This window comes from Sus scrofa, chromosome 1 (assembly GCF_000003025.6).
Source record: "Sus scrofa isolate TJ Tabasco breed Duroc chromosome 1, Sscrofa11.1, whole genome shotgun sequence".
Taxonomy (NCBI): domain Eukaryota; kingdom Metazoa; phylum Chordata; class Mammalia; order Artiodactyla; family Suidae; genus Sus; species Sus scrofa.
Window position 1 is genome coordinate 57833985 of NC_010443.5, and position 27020 is coordinate 57861004.

The following is a 27020-nucleotide window of genomic DNA, read 5'->3' on the forward strand; positions in this document are numbered from 1 at the left end:
GAGCTTACTTTTCCTGTCGTGAAAAGGCTTCTTCCGGACCCCGCCCCTACCTCAGCCAAGGTCCTGCCCCTTCCGTAGTGAGACCTCGCCCCTTCGGCCCGCCAGCTCAGGCCCCGCCCCTTTTCTTTAAACTCCCTAGAAGACTGTGAGAGTTTGGCGCCAATCGTGTTTTTTTTAATCCCTCCCAAAGGCGGGAACTAGTAATGTGCGCCGGGACGTGCTTTGCGTCTGATCTGATTGGCCATGGTCGCTCTGTCCCGCCTCCGCGTGCTGATAGCGCCCTGGCATTGGTGGAGATGAGAGGGAGACCTTGGTGTCCAGAAAGGATCCCGGCCGCTTTGGGCCAGGCGGGGCGGGTAAGTTGATGTAGGGGTCGGTTCTGTCCCGAGCTGCTGGAGAAGACGTTGCATCGCACAGTAGTGGTCTGCGTGGAGGCCAGCGGAGGCCGGCGGCATCCGGGAAGCAAGGAGTCGAAGGGAGCGCGGAGTTGGTGGAGGGAGGGCGCGCCTGCTGTCTGGGGCCCCCAGGTAGCCGCGTTCCCACCGCCTTCGGAGGTAGCTTCTGGGCTCGCCCCCCAATACCTCTGTGGTCCCTCGAGAGGATCTGGAAGGGGGAGGGGGCGAGGGAGAGCGCAGGTAGGAATTGTCCTTTCGACTTCGCTTCCTGCCCCTCCCCCCAGTTACCTTCTCCTGGGAAGGTATTCTTTAAAAGCTTTTGGGGTTCTTTGGAGGAATGGTTTTCCCTGGGTCTGGTGATCACTGATGCGGGTTGTTTCTGAGATAGTTACGCCCAGAAAAGTTGTTTATCTTAATCTCTACAGCACTAGAACCATGCCTAACACATAATAGGCCCTAAATCAAATGTGAACATGGAATTCTCAGAGTTTCAGGATTTGTGCTTCAGGCGTCAAGGTAGCTCTTCCCTGGTCTTTCCCATTCTCCACAGCTCCAGCTCCAAACCTTTTGCCTCTCTTCAAGACCCTTCCCCCATCTCACTTAAGCCCTCTTTGATTAGGGGGCGGACAGAGGCCTTCTGGGAGAAAATCCTCCCATTCCCAATTATCTAATACGTTTCTTGCCATTTTACAAGAGCTCGTCCCTTAAAAAAATTTACACTCTTTTTTCTAATGTGATATTCTTGATTTTGTCATCATGCTTTAGAGACAGCTGGGATCCTATCCTTTTACCAGATGTTTGACCGTGGGGCAAGTCTTTTTTTCTTATCCGTTTCCTCATCAGTAAATTGGGAAAAATAATGGTATGTACCTTGTAGGACTTTTGTCAAGATTTAAAGTAAATTAATATTGTATTTAGAGTATTAGATCGGTACATAATGTACAGTATATATATGGCTTTTTTAATTCTTTTACCCTTACATCTCTTTAGGGATCTCACTGTATTAGATTAAGCCTTTCACATGAACCTAAAAATACCCTCTTCCCTGACTCTACAAATGTTTTTGTTTTTCTATACAAATGTTCGTTTCATTCCCTCAATTTTTTTTTAAGGAAACTTATATCAGAATCTTTTTTTTTTTTTTTTTGTCTTTTTGCTTTTTCTAGGGCCTCTCCCGCAGCATATGGAGGTTCCCAGGCTAGGGGTCTAATCGGAGCTGTAGCCACCGGCCTACGCCACAGCAGCAGGGATCCGAGCCACATCTGTGGCCTACACCACAGCTCACGGCAATGCCAGATCCTTAACCCACTGAGTGAGGCCAGGGATCGAACCCACAACCTCATGGTTCCTAGTCGGATTCGTTAACCACTGCGCCAGGACGGGAACTCCCAATGACCCTTCTCTCATCTGCTTAGTTTTCACACATCCGAATCCTTTGGGATTCTTCCTCAAAAGATTATGAAGGAGGAGTTCTCGTCGTGGCGCAGTGGAAGCGAATCTGACTAGGAACCGTGAGGTTTCGGTTGGATCCTTGGCCTCTCTCTGGGTTACAGATTCCGCATTGCTGTGAGCTGTAGTGTAAGTCGCAGATGCGGCTGGATCTGGAGTTGCTGTGGCTCTGGCGTGGGCGGGCGGCTACAGCTCCGATTGGACCCCTAGCCTGGGAACCTCCACGTGCCGTTGGTGCGGCCCTAAAAAAAGACAGAAAAAAAAAAAAGATTATGAACAAGCATGCAGCTCTTTTCTTTAATCATGTTTCTCAACTTTAAAAATTTTGCCTCTAGACTTTTCATAGGTTCAACACTCTTGTCTGTAGCTACTCTCATTGTATATTGAGATCCTCATTTGGGGAAAGGTGAGAGCAAGTGTGAAAAAGTCCTTTTCTCAAGAGATTCTGATACATGATTTTTCCTCCTCTTCTTCCTCTCCTTTCAAGAGAATCATTGGTCGTTGTGATTTCAAGAATGCTATAGCAATTGTGTCTTTTTTTTGGCCACAGGTGCAGCATATGGAAGTTCCCAGGCTAGGGGTTGTGTCAGAGGTACAGCTGCTAGCCTACACCACAGCCATAGCAATGCCAGATCCTGTCTGAGTCTGTGACCTACGCCACAGGGATCAAACCTGCATCCTTATGAATACTAGCCAGTTTCTGCCCAGCCGCAATGGGAATTTCATGTCTTTTGTGTGTGGGTGTGTGTGTGTGTATCTTTTTAGGGCTACACCTGTGGTATAGGGAGGTTCCCAGGCTAGGGTCGAATCGGAGCTGTAGCCACTGGCCTATGCCACAGCCACACCAATGCCAGATCTGAGCCATGTCTGCAACCTACACCACAGCTCACAGCAATGCCCGATCCTTAACCCACTGAGTGAGGCCAGGGATCCAGTCTGTGTCCTCATGATTACTAGTCAGTTTTGTTTCCACTGAGCCATGATGGGAACTCTTCTTCTTTTTTTTTTTTTTTTTTTTTTTTTTCATTTTAAGGCCACACCTGTGGCATATGGAGGTTCTCAGCCTAGGGGTCGAATTGGAGCTGTAGCCACTGGCCTACGCCACAGCAACACCAGATCTGAGCTGTGTCTGCGACCTACACCACAGCTCACGGCAATGCCGATTCTTTAACACACTGAGCGAAGCCAGGGATCCAATCTGCAAACTCATGGTTCCTTGTCAGATTGATTTCCGTTGCACCACGATGGGAACGCTCTCTCTTTTTTTTTTTTTTTTAATTGAAGTAAGGTTGATTTACAGTGCTGTTTCTGGTGTACAGCAAAATGGTTCAGTAATACATAAATGCATATTCTTTTCCATTATGGTTTATTACAGGATATTCAATATAGTTCCCTGTGCTATACAGTAGGGCCTTGTTTATCTATTTTATGTATAGTAGTTTGTGTCTGCTAATCCCAAACTCCTAATTTATCCCTCCCTTATCCCCTTTCCCCTTTGGTAACTGTAAGTTTGTTATCTATGTCTGTGAGCCTGTTTGGTAACTAAGTTTATTTGTGTCATATTTTAGATTCCAAGTATATGCGATATCATATGTTATTTGTCTTTCTCTTTCTGGCTTTACTCAGTATGATAATCTCTAGGTTCATCCCTGTTGCTGCATTATTGTATTCTTTTTTATGGCCCAGTAATATTACATTGTGTATATATATATTACATTTTCTTTTTTTTGATATTTAAAGCTCTATTTAAAAAATTTTTTTTATTGTTATTTCCCCAGTACAAATTTTTTTTCTACTGTACATCATGGTGACCCAGTCACATTCAGGTATACATTCTTTTTTCTCCTATTATCATGCTTACATTACATTTTCTTTATCCATTCATCTGTCAATGGACATTTAGGTTACTTCCATGTCTTGGCTATTGTAAATAGAAGCTAGGAGCTGTATCGTTGTCTTTAAAATAATTCAGCATTAGTTTCTTTTCTTTCTTTTCGTTTTGCCTACCAACCTGTGAGGCTCTGTGCTGAGAACTGGGGATACAATGGTGAACAGAGCCAGGCTTGGTCTTTTTGGAGCTTATTGTCCAGTGGGTGAGTTGGATATTTTGTTAGTAATCTCACAAAAATGTTACCATAAACTGGGTAAACAAGGGGCCATGTAGAGAAAAGCTACAGTGGTATAAGAATATATAACAGAGGGCCCAATCTAGTAGAGAGAAGGTAGTAGTGAAGGCTTAAACATTACTTAAGCCACAGTATCAAAGAGTTTCATCAAGGAGAGCAGTGAGGAAAGAGCACTTCTTGAAGACGCTCTATGTTTGGAGGGAACAAACGGCATGCTTACAGAGTTGAAAGCAGTCCAGTTTGATTAGAGCAGGGACTGCTGGAGAATGGGGGAAAATGATGCAGACCAACCCTGGAGGGTGGGCAGAGACCTGATTACTCTGGGCTTTGTTGGCAGAATTGTGACAGAATTTGTTTAACCTAAGATCGACTGGAAACAGTGAAGAGTTTTAAGCAGACAAGGGAACCTGATCAGATAATGCATTTTGAAAAGAAGACTCAAGCTGTGGTTTTGAAATGGGCAAGATTGGATATTTGAATACACTTTTAATTAAATCTTTTTTTTTTTTTTTTTGCCGTGCTTATGGAATGTGGAATTTCCTGGGCCAGAGATTGAACCTATGCCCAACCCACTGCACCACAAGAGAACTCCCTCCATTAAATCTTTTTGATTCTCCCACAGAAGCCTCTCAGATCTGCTTCTAGTTTTTATTTCCAGCACTAATAACTCAGTCACCCCTCATTGTCTCCTGCACATTTTTTTTTTTTTTTTTTCTTTTTAGGGCCGAAGCATGTGAATATTCTCCAGGCTGGGGGTCGAATTGGAACTTTAGCTGCCGGCCTACGCCACAACCGCAGCAACACCAGATCTGAGCTGCATCTGCAGCCTACACTGCAGCCCACAGCAATGGCAGATCCTTAACCCAGTGAGCAAGGACAGGTTTCAAACCAACGTCCTCATGGATACTAGTTGGGCTGTTATCGCTGAGCCACGACAGGAACTCCATCCTGCACATTTTAATTTTCCCTTGCTACTGATATTTTCTGTATTCTTTCTAGAGTTCAGTGTTTGAAATGCAGATTTGATCATGATATTCCTCTGCTTAAAAAACCTTCACTGCTTCCCTCATTCCATACTGGATGAAGTCCATATATCTTAATTTAATCCCCGGACTTTTCTAAAACCTCATTTTTCACATTCTAATCTGTGGATATTCAAACCCAGTCTTGCTTGTGAGCGCAAAGATAGATGTAGGGAGATGGTGTCAGGAAGTGTGTTTGCAAAGAGGAACCCAGTTTCACTGAACCTTGGGATTTTGGAAACCGTGAGATAGTGAGTGATAGGGCTAGAAAGGTGTCTGTCAGTGGAAGTTTTGATTTTATTCGATAGACCTTGGGAAGTAATGCTAAGTTTTTGAGCAGGAATTGAGATGAGCCGGATTGCTTTAGGAGAACCCAACAGTCATGTGTAGCATGTGTTTGAAGAGGAGAGATAAGTAGATAGTTGTGGTGGGGGCCTTGTTCAGTGGCAAGGATGAGGATAACTGCTAGGCAAAGTGTTGTCGGGTAGCATCAATAGGGATGCTACTCAAAGAGTAGCAGTGTCAGGGGGTGACAGATGTTGATGGAAAGATGATCTTTTTTGGTCTTACAAGATATGTGTATTAACTTTGGCAGCTTGTTGCTGACTGTTGGATTGTGTTTTAGTATTTTGTATTTAGTTCCTAATTTTCAAGCACTAATTAGGCAGTAGAGGAATCCTACAAATTTGATCCAGGGAATTCCCTTGTGACACAGCAGGCATTGTCACTGCCATGGCCTCCTTTGCTGCTGGGGCACAGGTTGGATCCTTGGCCTGGGAACTTTCTGGGAGAGGTTAAAAAAAAAACCTGGAGTTCCTGTTTTGGCTCAGCAGAAACGAATCTGACTAGGATCCATGAGGACACAGGTTCAATCCCTGGCCTCATTCAGTGGGTTAAGGATCCAGCTTTGCTGTGAGCTGTGGTGTAGGTCGTAGACATGTCTTGGATCTGGCTGTGGCTATGGCATCATAGGCCGGTGGCTACAGTTCCGATTGGACCCCTAGCCTGGCTAAGGCCCTGAAAAGCAAAGAAAAAAAAATCTGATCTAGTACCCCTACTTTTTGTAGCAATACTTGCTCTCCCAGCCTCCTCGTGTTTGCACATCAAATGTTTAACCCAGATTTTGCTGTGAAGTTGTAGAAAATAAAATAATGATGTCCAGGAGCTCATCAATTTAGGATGATACTCAGATACATTTGTACAAGTGCCCAGTAGCATTTAGAGCTAATTATGTGGTATTAAATTGTGGTATTAAATGGTCATAATCACAATTCTGTGAAACTTCTGTGTTAAATGAGACCAAGTAGGCTTTGAGTGATGGCTAGTGGAACTGTCTTAGAAATAAATCATGAGTTAATGGATGAAGATATATGTTTTGGCTGTTTAAGTATCCTTTGGCTGATCTCCTTTTTATTCAGCACACATTTATTTTCATATGTGTATTAAGTGCTGAGAATATGGAGATATATAAAACTTTTTTTTGCTTTTTAATGCCACACTTGTGGCATATGGTGGTTCCTAGGCTAGGGATTGAATCGGAGCTGCAGCTGCTGGCCTACACCACACCTCACAGCAATGCTGGATCCTTAACCCACTGATCAAGGCCAGGGAATAAAACCCTCATCCTCACAGATACTAGTTGGATTTGTTACAGCTGAGTCACAACGGGAACTCCTGCTGTCAGATTCTTAATCCACTGTGCCACAACAGGAGTTCCAAGAACTGTATCTTTTTTTTTTTTTTTTTGTCTTTTTTTTTTTCTAGGGCCGCACCCACGGCATTTGGAAGTTCCCAGGCTAGGGGTCTAATTGGAACTGTAGCCACCGGCCTACCAGAGCCACAGCAACGCGGGATCCGAGCCTCGCCTGTGACCTACACCACAGCTCATTGCAACACCAGATCCTAAACCACTGAGCGAGGCCAGGGATCGAACCCGAAACCTCATAGTTCCTAGTTGGGTTCAAGAACTGTATCTTTAAATCTTTAACTGCTTGATTAGCAGATAAAAGTATGCTGAAATCTCTATTGTAACGACTTACCTGTATCTGACAAGGTCCACTCATGAAATATAAACCACATTGTAATTTGAAAAGAAAAAGCTTAGTATGAAGAATTATTAACAGAGAGTTGGAGTAACTGGGGATTGATTAGTAAACGATAACCCCAAAGAACAAGGAATAGCAGGTAGTAGGGATCAGCCACTAACTTTAATGTTGATATGGATCATCTGAAGAAGAACTGTCTCTGCCTCATTGGAAAGAGCATGGCTGGGGCCAGTTGGATGGTGGAGAAGTTGCCAAGTGCCTTGCTGGTGACACTGCTTTGAATCTTACCGAAGAATTACATGGGGAAACTCCTGGATGCTGCTGCCTGTCAGGTGCTGTGGCATCCAAGAGTTGGAGAAGCTGACCTCTGTGTGGAGTCTAGCAAGAGCCCATTGTAATAGCAGCCTTACATATAGGAGGCAAGCATGTGAAAAAATTGTGCCCTTGCAGGAACCTGGTGCTGGAGAAAGCTTGCTCTGCAGGAGCCTGGCTAGCCAGGCCCACTGGAACTAGCAAGAGAAACCGCTTCCTTTCGTGTCCCTCCAGCCCTCTATTGACCAGGCTGTACATAGTGCCAATTAGCCAAGGAGAGATGTTTATAAGGCCTACCTCCAATCTCACAGAGGGGTTGATTTGGAATAAAGAGGCATCATAATTGCCACTGTTTCTTTAACTTTTGTGTACATAGTGAGAAACCACCTATGTAACTTCTTTTGACAACTTCTTTACTATGTATGTTATCCTTAGAATCTATTTTGAAAAACTTTTTTTTCTTGGCTTTTGTCTTTTTTTAGGGCCACACCCACAGCATTATGGAGGTTCCCAGACTAGGAGTCTAATCAGAGCTGTAGCCACCAGCCTACCCCAGAGCCACAGCAACGCCAGATCCAAGCCACGCCTGTGACCTTCACCACAGTTCATGGCAATGCAGGATTCTTAACCCACTGAGTGAGGCCAGGGATTGAACCCGCAACCTCATGGTTCCTAGTTGAATTCGTTTCTGCTGTGCCATGATAGGAACTCCAATTTTGAAAAACTCTTTTTTTTTTTTTTTTTTTTTTTTTTTGTCTTTTTGCTATTTCTTTGGGCCGCTCCCACGGCATATGGAGGTTCCCAGGCTAGGGGTCGAATCAGAGCTGTAGCCCCCGGCCTACGCCAGAGGCACAGCAACGCAGGATCCGAGCCGCGTCTGCAACCTACACCACAGCTCACGGCAACGCCGGATTGTTAACCCACTGAGCAAGGGCAGGGACCGAACCCGCAACCTCATGGTTCCTAGTCGGATTCGCTAACCACTGCGCCACGATGGGAACTCCTGAAAAACTCTTAATGCTACATCTGATGTGACTAAGAAATGAACAGTCACTTTCTCTTAAATTTATTTTTTAAGGTCTTCTTGTGTTTTATTATCCCTGCCTCTTTCTGGGAAGGTCAGCTTCACTGATTAAAAGAGATAGTAAAACCCTTGTGTGACCAGTGATACAAGTCCTTATTTATTTATTTATTTATTTTTCTTTTTTCCCTCTGCTTTATTTTTTTCTTTCTTTTTTCTTTTCTTTTCTTTTCTTTTCTTTTTTTTTTTTTTGTTTTTTTTGTCTTTTTACCATTTCTTGGGCCGCTCCCGCGGCATATGGAGGTTCCCAGGCTAGGGGTCGAATCGGAGCTGTAGCCACCGGCCTACACCAGAGCCACAGCAATGCGGGATCCGAGCCACGTCTGCAACGTACACCACAGCTCACGGCAACGCCGGATTGTTAACCCACTGAGCAAGGGCAGGGACCGAACCTGCAACCTCTTGGTTCCTAGTTGGGTTCGTCAACCACTGCGCCACGACGGGAACTCCTATTTTTTTTTCTTTTAATGATTTTTATTTTGTTCCATTATAGCTGGTTTACAGTGTTCTGTCAATTTTCTACTGTACAGCAAGGTGACCCAGTCACACATACATACATACAATCTTTTTTCTTACATTGTTGTGCTCCATCATAAGTGACTAGATATAGTTCCCAGTGCTGTACAGCAGGAGCTCATTATCCATTCCGAAGGCAATGGTTTGCATTCTTCTTAAATTTCTAAGTAATTTAGAAAAATGTATTCAGTGGTAGGGGGCCTAGACATTAAGGTGTGGAGACGATGGTCCAACAAATGGAGAAAAAGTTAAGACAGATGAGAGACAAAAGATCCAGGATTTTTTAGGTGTCTTGTATTTCCCATTTTTAACTTGCCAGGACAAGTCTAATCTTTTTTTTTTTTTTTTTTTCCTTTTTAAAGTAATACCTGCTAGTAGTAAAAACTGAAACTGTGTGAAATGATATGCAGTGAAAGCTTTGCTCTATTTGATATGTTTAACCAAGTCATTGGATTAATTGATCTTCATTTTGTAATTAACCCATTGACTGATGCTCCCCCATCCATGTAACAGCTTACAGCTAGTAGTAGATTTACTGCTAGGAAGCCTGTGACTTTCTGTTCCCCCAGTTGAATTTTGCTTTACCAAGAGTCAGTTGTGTTATTTGCTGAATGTGATTATGCCATTTGTGCCCTTTCTAATTATTGTACAGGCTGTACTGTAACACGGTTGATTAATCAACTCATCTAATGGGAAAAAGTGTTGGAATGGGGAATGTGGGAAATGAAAAAAAAAGATACACCTTAATTTTATTTAAGGGATTAACATATAAATTGTGTCTCTTCTGGTAGAAACATGACCTTTTCTTTGAGCATAAATGCAATGATTAGAGTTCTGACTTCTCCCTTGTGCGCCCATAAGTAAGACATTGCTCATGATTTCTGGCACTTTTTTCATTATTGTAAGAAATTCGATGCTTATGAGTTAGTCTGAGAACAGACTAGATTTATTTTTTTCCAGTATTTTGATTATCTCACCCTCACTTGATTTGACAGAAATTATAAGTGTCTTACTACTCACCTGGGAGTCTTTCCAAACTATTTAGTCTAGTTTTCACTGGAAAATAACCCCCTTTGGTAAAATAATATTTCATCATACTCTTACTTAGAAAAATAAGGAAATAGGGATAATTGGATTTGGTAATAAATGCTCCTGACTGTTGGTAAGTATATATCTTTGTTGGTGGGAACAGAAGTGTACAGGTGCGTGTACCCCTAATGACCCCCAGTAGCTGCAGTGGCCGTAGTTCACTGATCATAGGCAACATTCATATGTTTTACAGGCAGAATGGAGAATATCAGATAAGTTAGTGAATGTCAGATAATTAGTTTTTTGTGCTCTCCCCCCCCCCACACACAGTAGCTTGATATGGGAATCTCAGTTCCCAGACCAGGGACTGAACTTGGGGTACAGTGGTGAAAGTGCCGAATCCTAACCACTAGACTACCAGGGAATACCCAGATTTTTTTTTTTAATTAGTATTATTGCTTTGGATTCTTATGTTGCTTCCAGTCTTGCTGCTATCTACGTTGACTATTCCTGTACATATATTTTTGTGATCATATGCTTGTATAGTTTAGAGGAAATTACTAGATATGAAATTGTTGGGTCAAAGAGTATTTGCATTTAAAAACTTAATAGCTAATGCTAAATTGCCTCCATAGAGCTTGTACCAGTATACGCTTGAGTGGTGTATGAAAGTACCTCTTTCCTACACCTTTACCAGCCTAGTATAGTATCATACTCTTTGCTGTTTGCCCATCTTGCTCCCTTATTGGTGGAAACATGTATGTCTGGAGTCCCCAAGATCATTCCAAGATCATAGCATTTAACATGATAGTTGGCTCATTTCAGTATAAAAAGTTATTTTGTATTATGATTTATTTTATAAAATTATCATTGTTTCCTTTGTGACATGGGTTAACTATACCAGCAAGTTTAAGATTTTGTTTTGTATTTTAGCTTTTGGAAAATGTAAAACATTTTTAAAAATCACAGTAGAGTGAACTTTGTCAGTGTGTTCAAATTTGAAAGTTAACTTTTTAACTTTAAAGCTTAGTCTCTGAATTGTGAGGTTGATTTTAACAGTGGAGAATATTTATGCTTAATGCTTTAGATGGCGACTGTCAAAAGGAAATAGGATCATGGCGGCAGATGATGACAATGGTGATGGAACAAGTTTATTTGATGTCTTTTCTGGTAAGAGTTCATTTTAATTCTTTCTAAATTTATTTATTTATTTACAAAACCATTTACTTGTTCTCAGTGAAAATGCCGTCACTATCTGCTTTTTCTTCCTACACATAAATGAATTAATACAATAAAATACCTGGCAAGTAGAAAGTACTTAGCGAGAAATTTCTTACTATTGTATGCTTTCAGGCCTCTAAAATGTAATGAAATTAACAACTTTGCCAATATAAGCAGCAATGATTTTTTTGTCATATCAAAAAATATGAGATATTGGAGTTCCTGCTGTGGATTAAGGATCTGGCACTGTCTCTGCAGCACCTTGGGTTGCTGCTGAGGTTTGGGTTCAATCCCTGGCTCCATGCTGGTGCAGTGGGTTAAGAATCTGGTGTTGCTGCAGCTGTGGCCTAGTTGGCAGCTAAAGCTTGGATTGGATCCCTGGCCTGGGAACTTCCATGTGCTGCATAGTACTGCCAAAAAAGAAGTGTGTGAGTGTATACACATATATGGTATGTATTTATTACTCTTGAAGTTAATATTTCCAATAAATGCAGTTGTACTTATTTATACTTATTTATTGTTGTTGAGGGAGAAATTGACAGTCACAAATAGATGATTAGTTTGAAAGAAATAGCCAAGAATTGATAGTAAATTAAGCTCACAAAATGGAATTTTTTTTTCTTTTTTTTTTTTTTTAGGGCTGCACCTGTGGCATATGGAGGTTCCCAGGCTAGGGGTCGAGTTGGAGCTGTAGTTTCTGGTCTATACAACAGCTACAGCAATGCAGGATCTGAGCTGCATCTGCCACCTACACCACAGTTCACACACAGCAACGGCCAGATCATTAACTCACAGAGCAAGGCTAGGGATCAAACCTGTGTCCTCATGGATACTAGTCGGGTTCATTAACCACTGAGCCATGACAGGAACTCCTGGAAATATTTTTAATAATATACAGAACATAAACTTCGAGATCCTAGCATAACATTTACCTCGTTCTTTTTCTTTTTCTTTTTTTCTTTTTGCCATTTCTTGGGCTGCTTCCGTAGCATATGGAGGTTCCCAGGCTAGGGGTCCAATTGGAGCTGTAGCCACCGGCCTACGCCACAGCCACAGCAACGCAGGGATCCAAGCCGCGTCTGCAACCTACACCACAGCTCATGGCAACGCCAGATCCCTAACCCACTGAGCAAGGCCAGGGATCAAACCCACAACCTCATGGTTCCTAGTCGGATTCGTTAACCACTGAGCCACGACGGGAACTCCAACCTAGTTCTTTTGTCTTCTAAGCAGCTGGCATAAGACAGTCTTTTTTTTCCTTCAGAGTAGGAGTGGAAAAACCTCACCAAATGCATAGAGTCAGTTTTAACTAGTGCTTGATATATATATATATATATATATTTTTTTGCAGCTTCTCCTCTTAAAAATAATGATGAAGGTTCTTTGGACATATATGCTGGGTTGGACAGTGCTGTTTCTGGTATGTAAATTCTATAATGAAATACTTTCATTTTGTTTGGCCAGTCTGTTGGAAGTGTATATTTTGTTACCAATTTCCTGGAGTAACTCATAGCTTCTCAACATTCTTTGAAATGATTATACTCAGATAATTTTTTGCCCAAAGCTTGATCAATAAAATAAATTAGCCTTTAGATTTGTTGTTCACCTAAGTTTCATTTAATTGGACCTTGTGCAAAAATATTTTGTATCATTGAAAATGAAACTGGTGGTGTCTACACACATATAGGTATAACCACACATACTGTCATAGGCTCCTCGATATTAGAGCTTTTGAAAAGGGTAGTTAATATAAATATTTTCAGATGTATCAGTAGGAGTGTGAAATGCAGAGTTTAATGACCCATCCAAATTAGACAACTTTTCTGTAATGAAATCTCTTTAAGCTTTGAACAGATACGAATCCTTACACTTGATTTGTTGACATAGTGTTTGAGGTAAATTGGCTTTCCAACAGTGATCTGTGACATCAGTATAGATTTGGATGAAGTGAAAGATAGAGAAATGTATATCATTTTGGTTAGAAGTAGATACATCAAAAAAGCTTAACGTGTGTTTTTCTTTTTTCCCCAGCTTGACTGAGACATAATTGACATAACATTGTGTAAGCTTAAGATGTACAGTGTGATTTGATACACTTACATATTGCAAAATGATTACCACTGTAGCATCAGTTAACACCTGATAATATCACATAATTACCATCTCTTTAAAATCTACTCTCTTAGTAACTTTTAGTAGTGTTATTAACTGTAATCAGTATGTGGTATATTAGATTCCCCAGAACTTATTCATCTCATAGCTGGAAGTTTGTACTCTTTGATCAATATCTCTTTTCCTCCACTCCCAGCCCTGGGTAACCATCATTTTCTGGGCATTTAGATTTAGATTCCATGTAAAAGTGACAACACAATATGTAGTATATGTCTTTCTTTGTCTGACTTATTTCACTTAGCATAATGTCCTCAACATTCACCTACCAGGTTGCATATGGCAGGATGTCCTTTTTCATGGCTGAATAATATTTCCATCATATATTGATATACATGCATATATATTTACACACACACCCCACATCTTTATCCCTGTTTCCCTTGGCGGACTTGTACGTTGTTTCCATATCTTAACTCTATTGATAGTGAATATAGTGTAGTGAACATGGGAGTGCAGATATCTAAAGTCCTATTTTCATTTTCTTTGGATATGTACCCAGAAGTGGGGTAGCTGGATCATGTGGTAGTTATTTTTTAACTTTTTTGAGGAACTTCCATACTGTTTGCGGTGTTAGCTGCGCCAGTTTAGATTCCCACCAGCAATGCCCTTTTCTCCACATCTCTGCCAATGCTTGTTATCTGTTGTCCTTTTTTTTTTTTTTGGTTATGCCCATGGCATGTGAAAGTTCCCAGGCTGAGGGTCAAGCCTGTTCCACAGCAGTGACCTGAGCTGCTGCAGTGCTGCAGTTACAATGCTGGATCACAATGCCAGATCCTTAACCCACTGCACCACAGGAGAATTCCATCTGTTGTCCTTTTTTTGTCTTTTTAGGGCCACACCCGTGGCATATGGAGGTTCCCAGGCTAGGGGTCCAATCAGACTATAGTTGCTGGCCTACACCACAGCCACAGCAACGCTGGATGTGAGCCTCGTTTGTGACCTACACCACATCTCATGGCAACACTAGATCCTTAACCCACTGAGTGAGGCCAGTAATCAAACCCGAGTCTTTATGGATACTAGTCAGATTCGTTAACCACTGAGCCAGGATAGGTACTCCTGGAAATACATATTTTAAGGGTTTCTTGTTTGTTTCTTTTAGACAATGCTTCTAAATCCTGTGTACCATCTAGAAATTGTTTGGATTTATATGAGGAAATCCTGACTGAAGAAGGAACCGCAAAGGAAGCAACATATAATGATGTATGGATTGCCAGAATTGTGAAGGACAGTTATTTTGCTCCTTTGTAGCTTCTGAAATGCAGGCATCAACTTACTATTGAACAGATATTCTGTGTTTAGGAAGTAGCTCTTGGACTAAAAGAAATATAAGTCAGTTTCTGCCCTCAGATAAGCTTTTTAAAACAATTTTTTTGAATGCGTGCCTAAATTTAGTTATAATTTTGCTTGATTAAATTTAAGAGTCTGAATATATAAAATCTCAACAGGCAGTTTGATAAAACATTTTATCTTTAATGATTTGTACTAAGTTATAAATTGTCCCAAGACTTCATGCAGACAGATTTCTTTGTGTCTTATTTAAATTTTAAAATTTGGAGATTTAATGCAAAATTAAGCAAAATGCATTATTGGTAGGCCCAACTTTAAAAACCAGTAATCTTGCCTCCAACCAATCTTGGCAGTTATTTTATAGCTAGAGAATACTGTCTTAAATAGTCTGTTCCTTTTAGATTCTTTCAAAATGAAAAATAGTATTGTCCTGTGTTATGTACAAATAAAAATGTTTGTATGTAGAGCTTGTATGATTTGCTGGGTCAAACAATGTTTCCAACCTAAAATCTATCTTATTTCTACTTTAACTACTTTGAGTTGTATTTATTAAGTAATGCAGTTTGTACTTTTTTATTTTGTAAAATTTTGTGATTTTTTTTGGTACAATATTTTATTTGTACAATAGAGCAATTCTTAGCTGATGGAATGAATGAATAAAATATGTAATTTTACTTTAAAAAATAAATAAAAAATAAGAACCAGTAATCTAACCAAACACCTGTTATTAGAAATAGACCTCATCTACCCTTCTTTGTGGGTTGATTTGCAAAGTTTTAAATATTTTGAAATGTCATTTAAGCTAAGAAAATAATTTAGAATGATTCCTGATCTTTTCGTATCTTACAGTTGCAGGTAGAATATGGAAAATGTCAGCTGCAAATGAAAGAGCTGATGAAGAAATTTAAGGAAATACAGACACAGGTAGGGTTGTAATGAATATTTTATTTTTGCCTTATTAACTTTTAAAATCAAAGTTTAGTGAATTTTTTTGTTAGAAATTATAATGCTGAAGTATTGGCAGATTATAGAAAAGTTTTAAAAAAGTATTAAATGAAATTGCAAATCTGGCAAAACATGCATTATTTCCTATGTCAATTAAATTTATATAGTAACACAACATTGTACATCTATAGTTCAATAAAGTTTAAAAAATTGCTATAGTAAAACTGCTTGATTTGACATAAATGATCTGCTAGACTAGTTAGTTAAATAATAGCAAATCATAAAGATTATAACAGGGTGGTTTAAAAGAGAATTGGTTTGAAGCATGAAGACTTAAAATGGCTGGTGGAGGGAAATGCTGATACTTTTTGCCAGAGGTGACTTGTTTTGTGATCATGCTGCAAAAATCAGGAATATTTTGTCTTGTTCTGAATTTTATTTTTTGGTAAAGTTATTTCTCTTCCTTTTCCTTTTCTCCAAAGAGCCAGTCAGTCCTCAATTCTTTCTTTGTTCATCTGAGAATTAACACAATGTTGCAGGTTAAACCTCCAAGTTGTTGAATATAATAAGTTTTTTATTATTTTCAAAATAATAACCTGGGCAGAACTTTTTTCTTGTTTTTTTTTTTTTTAATTTTAATTTCTGTTTTAAGTAGTTTCACTTTTTTTTTTTAATTATTTTATTTTATTTTGGTTTTTTGCGAATTCTTGGGCCGCTCCTGCGGCATATGGAGGTTCCCAGGCTAGGGGTCGAATCAGAGCTGTAGCCACCAGCCTATGCCAGAGCCACAGCAACGCGTGATCCGAGCCGCGTCTGCAGCCTACACCACAGCTCACGGCAACGCCGGATCGTTAACCCACTGAGCAAGGCCAGGGATCGAACCCGCAACCTCATGGTTCCTAGTCAGATTCGTTAACCACTGAGCCACGACGGGAACTCCCAGTAGTTTCACTTTAAATGGCCTTTCTCTGGTGCCAGTTTTTTTCTCTAAGTCTCAGCTTCCCCATCTGCATCATGAGCATCATTATACTTCTCCTAGGGCTGTCTGAGAATACATTTGATAAAATATGTGATGCCTGCCATTTAGTTAGCATTCAGTAGTCATTAGCTAGTATAAATAGTAGTTTAATAATTCTGTAGATATATACTTTATTAAGTATGTTTTATGATGTTTAGAATTTCAGCTTAAAAAATGAAAACCAATCCCTTAAGAAAAATATTTCAGCACTTATCAAAACTGCCAGAGTGGAAATAAACCGCAAAGATGAAGAAATAAATAATCTTCACCAAAGGTATGATTGAGGGGTGTGGACGTGGGTGTTGATGGTTCCCGTGGCATGTGCAAGTTCCCGGGCTAGGGGTCAAATCAGAGCTGCAGCTGCCAGCCTATACCTCAGCCACAGCAACATCAGATCCGAGATGCATCTACAACCTACACCACAGCACATGGCAACGCCGGATCCTTAACCCACTGAGCAAGGCCAGGGATTGAACCTCAGTCCTCATGGATACTAGTTGAGTTCGTTACCTCTGAGCCACAATGGGAATGCCTTCATTTATATGTTTGTTTCTTTTTCCCCTCACTTATATGTTGAAAACTACTTCATGTCTGTACAAAATTTTCAGAATTAACCTCAGCAAGAACTGAATTTATGATTGAACTCCTTCCATTACTTCTAGCGCTGTAGAATCCCCATCATATATTCAGCTGGTGCAAGCTGGAGAGACCAAAGGGCAGAATGACCATTTAATTCGTTGCCCAAACCAGGATACTTTTGAGAGTAGAAGGAGATGCTATTAATAATTACACTGAGGAGTTCCCTGATGGCCTAGTGGTTAAGGATCTGGCTTTGTGACCGCTGTGGCTTGGGTCACTGCTGGGTCATGGGTTTAGTCCCTGGCCTGGGAACTCCTGCATGCCATAGGCATGACTGAAAAAAAAAAAAAAAAAAAAAAATTACCCTGAGATCGCTTGGCAAACTGGGACATAGAGTCACTCTACCTAGGAGTCGTCATTGACACTTAGCTCTCTTATCCTTCAGATCCAAATTCATTACCATGTCCTGTTGATTTTTTTGTTTCTGTAGTCTCTCAAGTTCATTTCTCTCCATTTCTACCATCATTGCTGCCCATCAACTCTTCTCTGAACTGGCAGTAGTCTCTGTGCTTAAAACTCTGCATCCACTATTGCTCTTTCCAGCCTTTGGTTTCTCACTTCTCAGTATTAAAGCCACAGGACACTCTCTACAGCACAAGTCTGGAGATCTATCATAGAAGACCCATCCCACCCCCTGTCTTGATTAAAACACGTCAATGGCTTCTCATTGTTCTTAGGATAAAAGATCATAAATCTTAATTGGGTTCACAAAGCTCTTCACACTATGGTCCAAACTACTTTTCAGGCCTTGTCTTCAGTTATCTTTTCCTGAGGTTTCATGGCTCTGGTGTGTCTCTGGTATTCTTTCAGTTCCATGGATGAACATGAGCTCTGCAGGGCATGAACTGTTTGAGTGCTTGAAATGCTCCTCTCCTCTACTTGCTAAATACCTGCTCATCCTTAGGTCTCAGATAAACATCCTTTTCAAAGGGAAAATTTGTCTTTTTTTTTTTTTTTTTTCTATTTTTTTATTTTTTAGGGCAACACCAGCAGATATGGAGGGTCCCAGGCTAAGGCTGGGATCAAAGCTGTAGCCACTGGCCTACTTCACAGCCATAGCAACACCAGATCTGAGCCACATCTGCAGTCTACACCACACTCATGTAACACCAGATCCTTAAACCACTGAGCAAGGCCAGGGATCGAAACTGCGTCCTCCTGGATGCTAGTCAGATTTGTTTCCGCTGAGCCATGATGGGAACTCCTCAAAGGGAAAATTAATCTGTCCTCACTGCCTAGGTCACATCTTTTTTTTTTTTTTTTTTTTTTTAAATTTCTGTGTTTTTTGTTTTTTGTTTTTTTGTTTTTGTTTTTGTTTTTAGGGCTGCACTTGTGGCATATGGAGGTTGCCAGGCTAGGAGTCAAATTGGAGCTACAGCAACGCAGGATCCGAGCCGAATCTGCAATCTACACCTCAGCACACAGCCACACCGGATCTTTAAACCATTTAGTGAGGCTGGGGATCGAACCCAAAACTTCATGATTATTAGTCGGATTCGTTTACACTGCGCCACAGTGGGAACTCCTAGGTCACATTTTTTTTGTGGTTTCATTTACACTTGCAGTTTTAAAAATCACAGATGGGACTGCTTAATGAGTGCCAGTCTTCTGAAAACATTAGGACTTATTATTTTAAACAATAAATACATATCACTCCCCTGGGAAAGAATAACAGTTCTATATTCCTTTTTATTTTTGCACAGTATGTAACATTTTAAGATGGCTATTGAGGCTTTGGCTTTTACTGTGGAATTGTATAAGAAATAGAAAAGTAGGATAGGGAGCTACATAGAGGTCTGTTTTGATCTGCTCTGTGTTGTCCAGCAAGATTTCACTTTTCCTTATGTTTCAGTTGGGCTAGAGTGGGTGAGGGCAAGAAAATAAAGCCGCTTGTTCTGAAAGAAGTGAATTTGTAGTTAGTTTTGAGGTGTGTGCCTGTGGTGCAGGAAATGTGAAAGACATTGGCAAGTGCTGGAATAGAACTGAGAGGTCCTCCAGGCTTTGTGCCAGCAAAGCAAATCAAACTCCTTGTTTTAAGAACTGGCCTGTTTAGTTGGAAGCTGGTAAATACTTATTACTCACTCCTTCATACAAAGTAAAATTAGTTTTGCCAGTATGTGGACCCCCAAATTTTAAAGTGTATCAATGTGATTAAAACCTGGATCATTTGCAGTGGGTTGTTTCCATTGTTGTCACTGTTGCAGCTTGGGTTGCAACTGTGGTACGGTTTGATCCCTGGCCTGGGAATTTCCACATGCCACAGGCACAGCCAAAAAAAATTGGGGGACTATTAAAAAGCAATTAACTTTTCTTTTTTTTCTTGCTAATTTCTGTTTCTTATTAGATTGTCTGAGTTTCCACATTTTCGGAATAATCATAAAACTTCAAGGACATCAGATATAGTTAAAACAAAAGATCTTAAATCCAGATCTCCCCATTTGGATGACTGTTCTAAGACTGACCACAGAGTGAAAAGTGATGTTTCTAAAGATGTGCATTATAGCACTTCACTGCCAAACCTCGAAAAGGAAGGAAAATCCCATTCTGAAAAAAAGAGCACTTCACATTTGCCTGCATCTATTGAAAAACACTGCACCAATGGCATATGGTCACGTTCCCATTATCAGGTTGGTGAGGGTAGTTCAAGTGAGGATCATAGAAGAGGGAGAAAAGAGAGTCGACACAGTCAGTATAGCAGAGGGACCGACAGAATACGAAAAGACTTAAACACTGGCTGTGGTGATGGTGAACCCAGGAACATAGAAGCTGATCAAAGGCTCCAAGGACGTCCTGAGAAGTACAGTAAGGGTGAACCAAAGGCTGAAAGCAAAAATTCAAAGTTGAAAAGCAACACCGATTTGGATTATAAAAATGAACGTGTTAGTTCTTCTTGGGAGAAAGAGAGCTCTAGAGACAGATCACACACGCGACCAGAATCTCAAAGTGACAAAAAACTCGAAAGACAAAGTGAAAGGTCACAAAATATAAATAGAAAAGAACTTAAATCACAGGACAAAGAAGAGAGGAAAGTTGATCAAAAGCCTAAGTCAGTAGTAAAAGACCAGGATCATTGGAGAAGATCTGAACGAGCATCGCTTCCACATCCCAGGAATGAACTAGCAAAATCTTCTCATAATTCAAGTAAATACCATCCAGAAGAGAGGAGAGGATGGGAAGACTGTAAAAGAGACAGGGCTATAAGTAATCATAGTTTTCAAGAAGGAAGAGGTCTGTCCTCCCTTTCAACCAGTAGAACTCATAAACATGTTGACTCCAAGGAAGGTGACACCATGCACCAGCGGGAAAATACACCTTCAAGAGCAGAAAGGCATCGAACTGAAGAGAAAAGGAAAAGAGAACGAGAGAGCAAAGAAGAAAAGAGACATATGAGAGATGAAAAAAGAATGCCTACGGAACATTTGCAGAAGACTAGTAGAGAAACTAAGAAAACCACTACTGATTTAAAGAGACAGAATGAGCCAAAAAATGATAAAGGTGAAGTCTCTAGTAATGATGTTTCTGAAGGAGCAGATAATAAAGAGCTTGCAGTTAATGCTGAGAGTGGTCCAAATGATACACAAAACAAAGACTTAAAGTTGAGTTTTATGGAAAAATTGAACTTAACTCTTTCTCCTGCTAAAAAGCATCCTCTTTCTCAGGATAATCAGCATAAAATAACCGATACTCCCAGATCCAGTGACACATGTGATTTGGAGTCCTTGGTGCAGGCTAAAACAGTGACATGTGTTCCCTCTGTCAGTGAACATATCACAGAGGAAACCAAATCAGAGTCTTTGGAACCAAAGGATGCTCTAGCAGCAGCATGTGAACCCAGGACCAGTATTTCAGAAAAGAAAATAGAAGAAAATAGTTTGTTGGTTAAATCTGCTGAGAATACTGTGCACTGTGACATGCCCACGTGTGGTACAGAGACTTCCTTCCCAGCACCTATGCCAGTGGAACACACGAAATCCTTGTTTCCATCATCAGCAGAAATGAAGCAAATCATTGGTGGTGCAAGGGCAGCAGTTCCTGTGGTAATGAACGCAGTAGACACAAATGTTTCTCAGAACTTTGACTTGGGATTGGATACCAAAAGAAATGATGACTTAAATTCCTGTAGTGTTTCTGAAGATAGAGAAATGAAAGAGGCTTTTTCAACAGTGACCAAATCCAGCGAAAGCATTGCACAGCCTTCAATTGAAGAAACTGGTATTTTGCCAGTAGTCCTTTCAGAAGATGATAAACCAAAGTCTGAGCCTTCTCTTACTGTTCTTCCACTGGTGGAGAGTAAGTCTGGTCATTTGGAGCCTTGCTTACCTAAAGAGACTCTAGAATCTTCACTTCAGCCGACTGAGTTAATGGACCACAGAGTGGAAATTGGTGAAACAAATTCCGTATATCATGATGATGAGAACTCTGTTCTGAGCATTGACCTTAATCAACTGAGACCTATTCCAGAAGCCATCAGTCCTCTGAATAGTCCAGTGAGACCTGTGTCAAAAGTTCTTAGACTGGAAAGCGCATCTCAGGTTCTATTATATAATAATAGTCATAAAGGTAATAGTTTATATTATCTCCTATAACTTATCTTTTTGTGAAATACAGAAGCCGGATGAATAAGTGCTTCTTATTTGGTAACATAAGTATTATTCAGACCCCTGTTGTTAACTAGAAATGTACATGGAGCCTTCAGTCTAGATTTAGGTAATTCTTATTTATATGGGAAAGGGAAATGGTAGGACAGCTTGTTTCAAATACTCTTTGGTTGCTTTCAGATATATTTCTGTTATTCAGAAGCCATCATCAAATGGTAGAGTAGGTGATGCTGCCAATGTCAAGTAAAGACACATGAACCTTTGGCTGATGGTTATCCAAATTTCTAGGCCCTATACTGTCACTGTTGTCAGGCACCTCTGAGACCAGTAAAGACTAATGACATAAATAAGTCATTAACATTCTGCTTTTTGAAAAAATCCTATAAAAGTAATAACTTACCTCAATATTTACTTTGGGGGTTATATTTAGTATGAAAATGTTAAATGACAAAGACTCTAGTTGTCAAGTGACTATAATATACTTTTCTCTTCCACAGATGTGTTTCCACCAAATTCAGCTCATTCTACCTCCAAGACTCAATCGGATCTCAACAAGGAAAATAAAAAACCAACTGACAAATCTGACAAGTTTACCGAAGCAGACTCCAACAAGAACTCATCTTTAGATGAACTAGAAGAAGGAGAAATTATAAGTGACAGCGAAAAACCTAAGCCACAAAAGAGTTTTGAGAAAAGTGCCAACCCAAGAGCTTCTGCTCAAATGCCGAGCACAAAAGCTAACCCAGGAAGTAGGAAAAGCACTGTGCATTTGGATAAAGACAATAGGAAGATATCTTCTATAAAAATCCATCAGACCAAAAGCAAATGGAATAAGAGACGCAGTGAATCAAGCAGAGCTTCAAAAACAGAGAAGAAAGATAGGTCAATGAGCACTTCTAGCCTTGAAAAAATAGTTCCGGTTATTGCCACACCCTCTTCTGTCCCAGAGGTTATGCACATGTTACGAATGATAAGAAAACACGTGAGGAAAAATTATATGAAATTCAAGGTAAAATTTTCAGTGATACAGTTTCATAGAATTATTGAGTCAGCAATTTTGAGTTTTACATCACTAATTAAACACCTTGACTTATCCAGAATCTCCAAGTCAGTGACTACTTTGCAGAGGAATCTCTGTGATGTTATAGAATCCAAACTTAAGCAAGTTAAAAAGAATGGCATCGTGGACCGTTTGTTTGAACAGCAACTACCAGATATGAAAAAAAAATTGTGGAAATTTGTAGATGAGCAACTTGATTATTTGTTTGCAAAGCTTAAGAAAACCTTAGGGAAGTTCTGTGACTCCGAAAACTTTGGCAGTGACAGTGATGAAGGAAAACTTGAAAAGATAAATAAGGAGAAAGCAAAACATTCAAATTATCAGAAGGGGAATGCAGACAACTCCAGTAAAGAAATGTTGAAAGAGAAAACTCCCAAAGCAGTAGGTTCTGGTTACTCCAAGTCTTCAATAGGATGTAAAAAATCTGAGGAGAAACATCAAGAGCAAAATAATTCCAATATTAACACGGTAAAGCATGACAGTAAAAAAAGTATGAACACTTGCTTTGATAATATTAAGGACCCTCAATCTGAAGGGTGCTTCTTAGAACCAAACTGCCTGAGCACCCAAAAGCCAGGAAGAATCGAAGGCAGCACTGCAGAGGAGGCACAGACCTCCCAGCATGCTGCTTTGAGGTCGGAACGCAGTTTCGAGATTCTTACTGAGCAGCAAGCATCCAGCCTTACTTTTAATTTAGTGAGTGATGCACAGATGGGAGAGATATTTAAAAGTTTGTTGCAAGGTTCTGATCTTTTGGATAACAGCGTTAACTGTACTGAAAAAAGTGAGTGGGAGTTAAAGACACCAGAGAAACAGCTACTAGATACTCTTAAATGTGAATCTATACAAGCTTGTACAACGGAAGAAGAACTCGTGTCAGGGGTGGTTTCTCCCTGTCCTAAGATGATTGGTGATGATAATTGGTCATTATTGTCATCTGAGAAAGGTCCTTCTCTGTCTTCAGGGCTTTCCTTGCCAGTTCATCCTGATGTTTTGGATGAAAACTGTATGTTTGAAGTGTCCACTAACATAGCTTTAAGTAAAGATAATGTGTGTAGTTCAGAAAAGAGCAAGCCCTGCATTTCTTCCATACTTCTTGAAGATCTAGCAGTCTCTTTGACAGTACCATCGCCTCTCAAGTCAGATGGTCATCTCAGTTTCTTAAAGCCAGAAATTTTGGCTAATTCAACTCCTGAAGAAGTTATTAGTGCCCATTTTAGTGAAGATGCCTTACTTGAGGAAGAGGATGCATCTGAACAGGATATTCACTTAGCCCTGGAGTCTGATAACTCAAGCAGTAAGTCAAGTTGCTCTTCGTCATGGACAAGCCGGTCTGTTACTCCAGGCTTTCAGTACCACCCGAATCTGCCCATGCATGCCGTCATAATGGAAAAGTCCAACGATCATTTCATTGTGAAAATACGGCGTGCAGCACCATCTACCTCCCCTGGTCTTAAGCAGAATATGGTGGCTGATGAATCTTTGCCTAGAGTGGAAAAGGAAGCTGATGAAGCAGCCGACAAAGACTATGTTTCGTGTCAGAGTGGAGTTTTAAAATCTGTGGAGGAATTGAAAAATTCCAGTGAAAATGTTGCTAGCAATAAATCAGCTCATGAAGAACAGGACTTTATGATACAAACCAAGGTTCCTGATATATATGAGTTTCTTAAAGATGCTTCAGGTAAAGTGGGTCCCAGTACTGGAGTGGCCGAAGAATGTTATAAGTTGCATCAAGCATGGCAACCCAAAGTGCCTGAAAACATTGAAGAATTGCCTCCAGTGGAAGAAGTTCCACATTCTGTCCCAGATCATCTTCCAAACACATATATAGACCTCACAAAAGATCCAGTCACTGAGACCAAAAACTTGGGGGAATTAATAGAAGTAACAGTTTTAAATATTGGTCAGTTGGGATGTTCTGGAAGCAGTGTGGATCAGAATGCTCCAACATTAGACAGTATGCAGCCTGAAACTGTAGATGCTTTTATTGACTTGACCCAAGATGTTTCAAGTGAAAGTAAAAATGAAAGTAACCATCCTGCTTTACCTGTTGAAGACTTGGGGTGTCAGGTGATATGTGTAGATGAAAATAACTCTAAGGAAGAAAATGTGCAAGTGGCAGACAGGCCTGTGGAATGCATTGTCGAGGAAGCCTGTATCGATTTAACCTCTGAAACTCCCAGTTTGAGTGAAGTCAAAAAGGATGATTTAAAATCAGAGTTGGTGTCAAATTCTGATAGTCTGGAGTTGCCTGGGGCTTTGGATAATGCTCACAAAAAGAGAAAAAACCTTTCTGATCTAAATCGTTCTTCTCAGAAAAAACAGAAGAAGGAAACAGACTTGACCGTTAGGGAAAAGACCAAAAAAATTACCCAAGATTCTGGTGAGAATGATGAAGCTCACCAGAGGAAAGCCAAGAAGAAAAAGGCCCCAGAAGTGATTAAAGATCCCTCATCATTAAAGGCAAGCCCAGGGACTAAGGATGCATCAGCAGCACCTGCCACTTCTCTCACAAGTCTTTCTGCAAAGAATGTTATTAAAAAGAAGGGAGAAATTATAGTTTTGTGGACAAGGTAAGAATCTTATGAAACTGTTAAATCACCGGGGAATTTTGAGGTGCCAGAAATCTGTCATGCCATCATAGTTTTATCCCATCACAAAATAAGGAGAGTGATGACATACTTCAAAAGTGGCTAGGAGTTCCTGTGTGGTTCAGGGGGTTAAGGATCCAGCATTTTCAATGCGGTGGCTCGGGTCATTGCTGTGGTGTGGGTTTAATCCCTAGCCTGGGAACTTCCACATGCCATGAGTGTGGCTAAAAAAAGTGGCCAGAGTTGGTGGAAGATACATTCTAGGATACAACCCAGCTGTACTGTAGAATAGTTTAGAGCAGTGGCTCTTAACGGGGAATGTGTCTTAGCATTACAGACAGAAATTTTCATCATTTTTTAACTAGTTTTTCAATGAAAAAACTCTCACATTTGTAAGGTACCTGGTATAAGCATGTTTTTGGAAAGAGGAATGACAGGTGGTGAATAGGACAGAAGTATGAGTATGTAATTTGAGTTTTCTCCCTAAAATTTTTCATAAACGGGTTGTGCTTTTGCCTTTTATGTGAACTTTTAAAGAAATGCTGATTTAGGAGTTCCAGTGTGGCGGCTTAGCAGGTTAGGATACAGCATTGTCACCACAGCGGCTTGGTTTGCTGCCGTGGTGTAGGTTCCATCCCTGGCTTGGAAACTGCTGCATGCCGTGGGCAAGGCAAAAAAAAAAAAAAAAAAGAAAAAAATGCCGATTTAAAGACCCCATTTCATGAGTTCCCGTCATGGCGCAGCGGAAATGAATCCAACTAGGAACCACGAGGTTTCCTGTTCAATCCCTGACCTTGCTCAATGGGTTAAGGATCTGGCTTTGCTGTGAGCTGTGGTGTAGGTCGCAGACACAGCTCAGATCTGGCGTTGCTGTGGCTCTGGAGTAGGCCGGTAGCAATGGCTCTGATTCTACCCGTAGTCTGGGAACCTCCATGTGCTCCCGGTGTGGCCCTAAAAGGACAAAAGACAAATAAATAAATAAAGACCCCATTTCACACGTAAGGGTAACTAACTACAGTTGTGAACCGTTGACTAGATGTGCATAATCTCCAGATTTGACAGAAATATAAGGAGAGAGGCTGAATTTTGTTGAAATTGGAGATCAGTTTTGTTTAATACCACAGTCCGCCATGCCTTCATTTCAGATATCCTGCAGATGGTAAAATCTCAGAGATTGTGGTAACACGCATTGTTTCAGACCATGCAGAAAAAGCAGAGGTGTAGGGATTAGAAAACCTGGATTCTAATTTACTTTTTGGTTCTTCTTGCTTATTAAGTCTGTAGTCACGTTTGGGCCCTATTTTTAAAGTACTATAAAAGTTCCCTTCATGGCTCAGTGGTTAACGAACCCGACTAGGATCCATGAGGATGTGGGTTTGATCCCTGGCCTCACTCAGTGAGTTAAGGATCCGGCATTGCCCTGAGCTGTGGCTGCAGATGCTGCTCGGATCCTGAGTGGCTGTGGCTATGGTATAGGCCAGCAGCTGCAGCTCCAATTTGACCCCTAGCCT

The 27020-nt window shown here is 40.5% G+C and overlaps 1 protein-coding gene across 11 annotated transcripts in view; it reads left to right on the forward strand.

The window, feature by feature from the left end:
- The window catches only part of CASP8AP2 (caspase 8 associated protein 2), a 30587-nt gene continuing 3833 nt past the window's right edge, over positions 267-27020 (forward strand). For 2 of the 11 annotated variants that reach the window (XM_021090028.1, XM_021090076.1), the window contains exons 1-9: positions 271-356; positions 1161-1257; positions 11063-11145; positions 12548-12616; positions 14471-14571; positions 15508-15582; positions 16780-16895; positions 19605-21820; positions 22356-25491. In XM_021090028.1, the coding sequence (XP_020945687.1) occupies positions 11091-11145; positions 12548-12616; positions 14471-14571; positions 15508-15582; positions 16780-16895; positions 19605-21820; positions 22356-25491 (5768 nt within the window). In that variant the 5' untranslated portion in view covers positions 271-356; positions 1161-1257; positions 11063-11090. The other 9 variants (XM_021090057.1, XM_021090053.1, XM_021090042.1 and 6 more) reach the window with 9 other exon arrangements.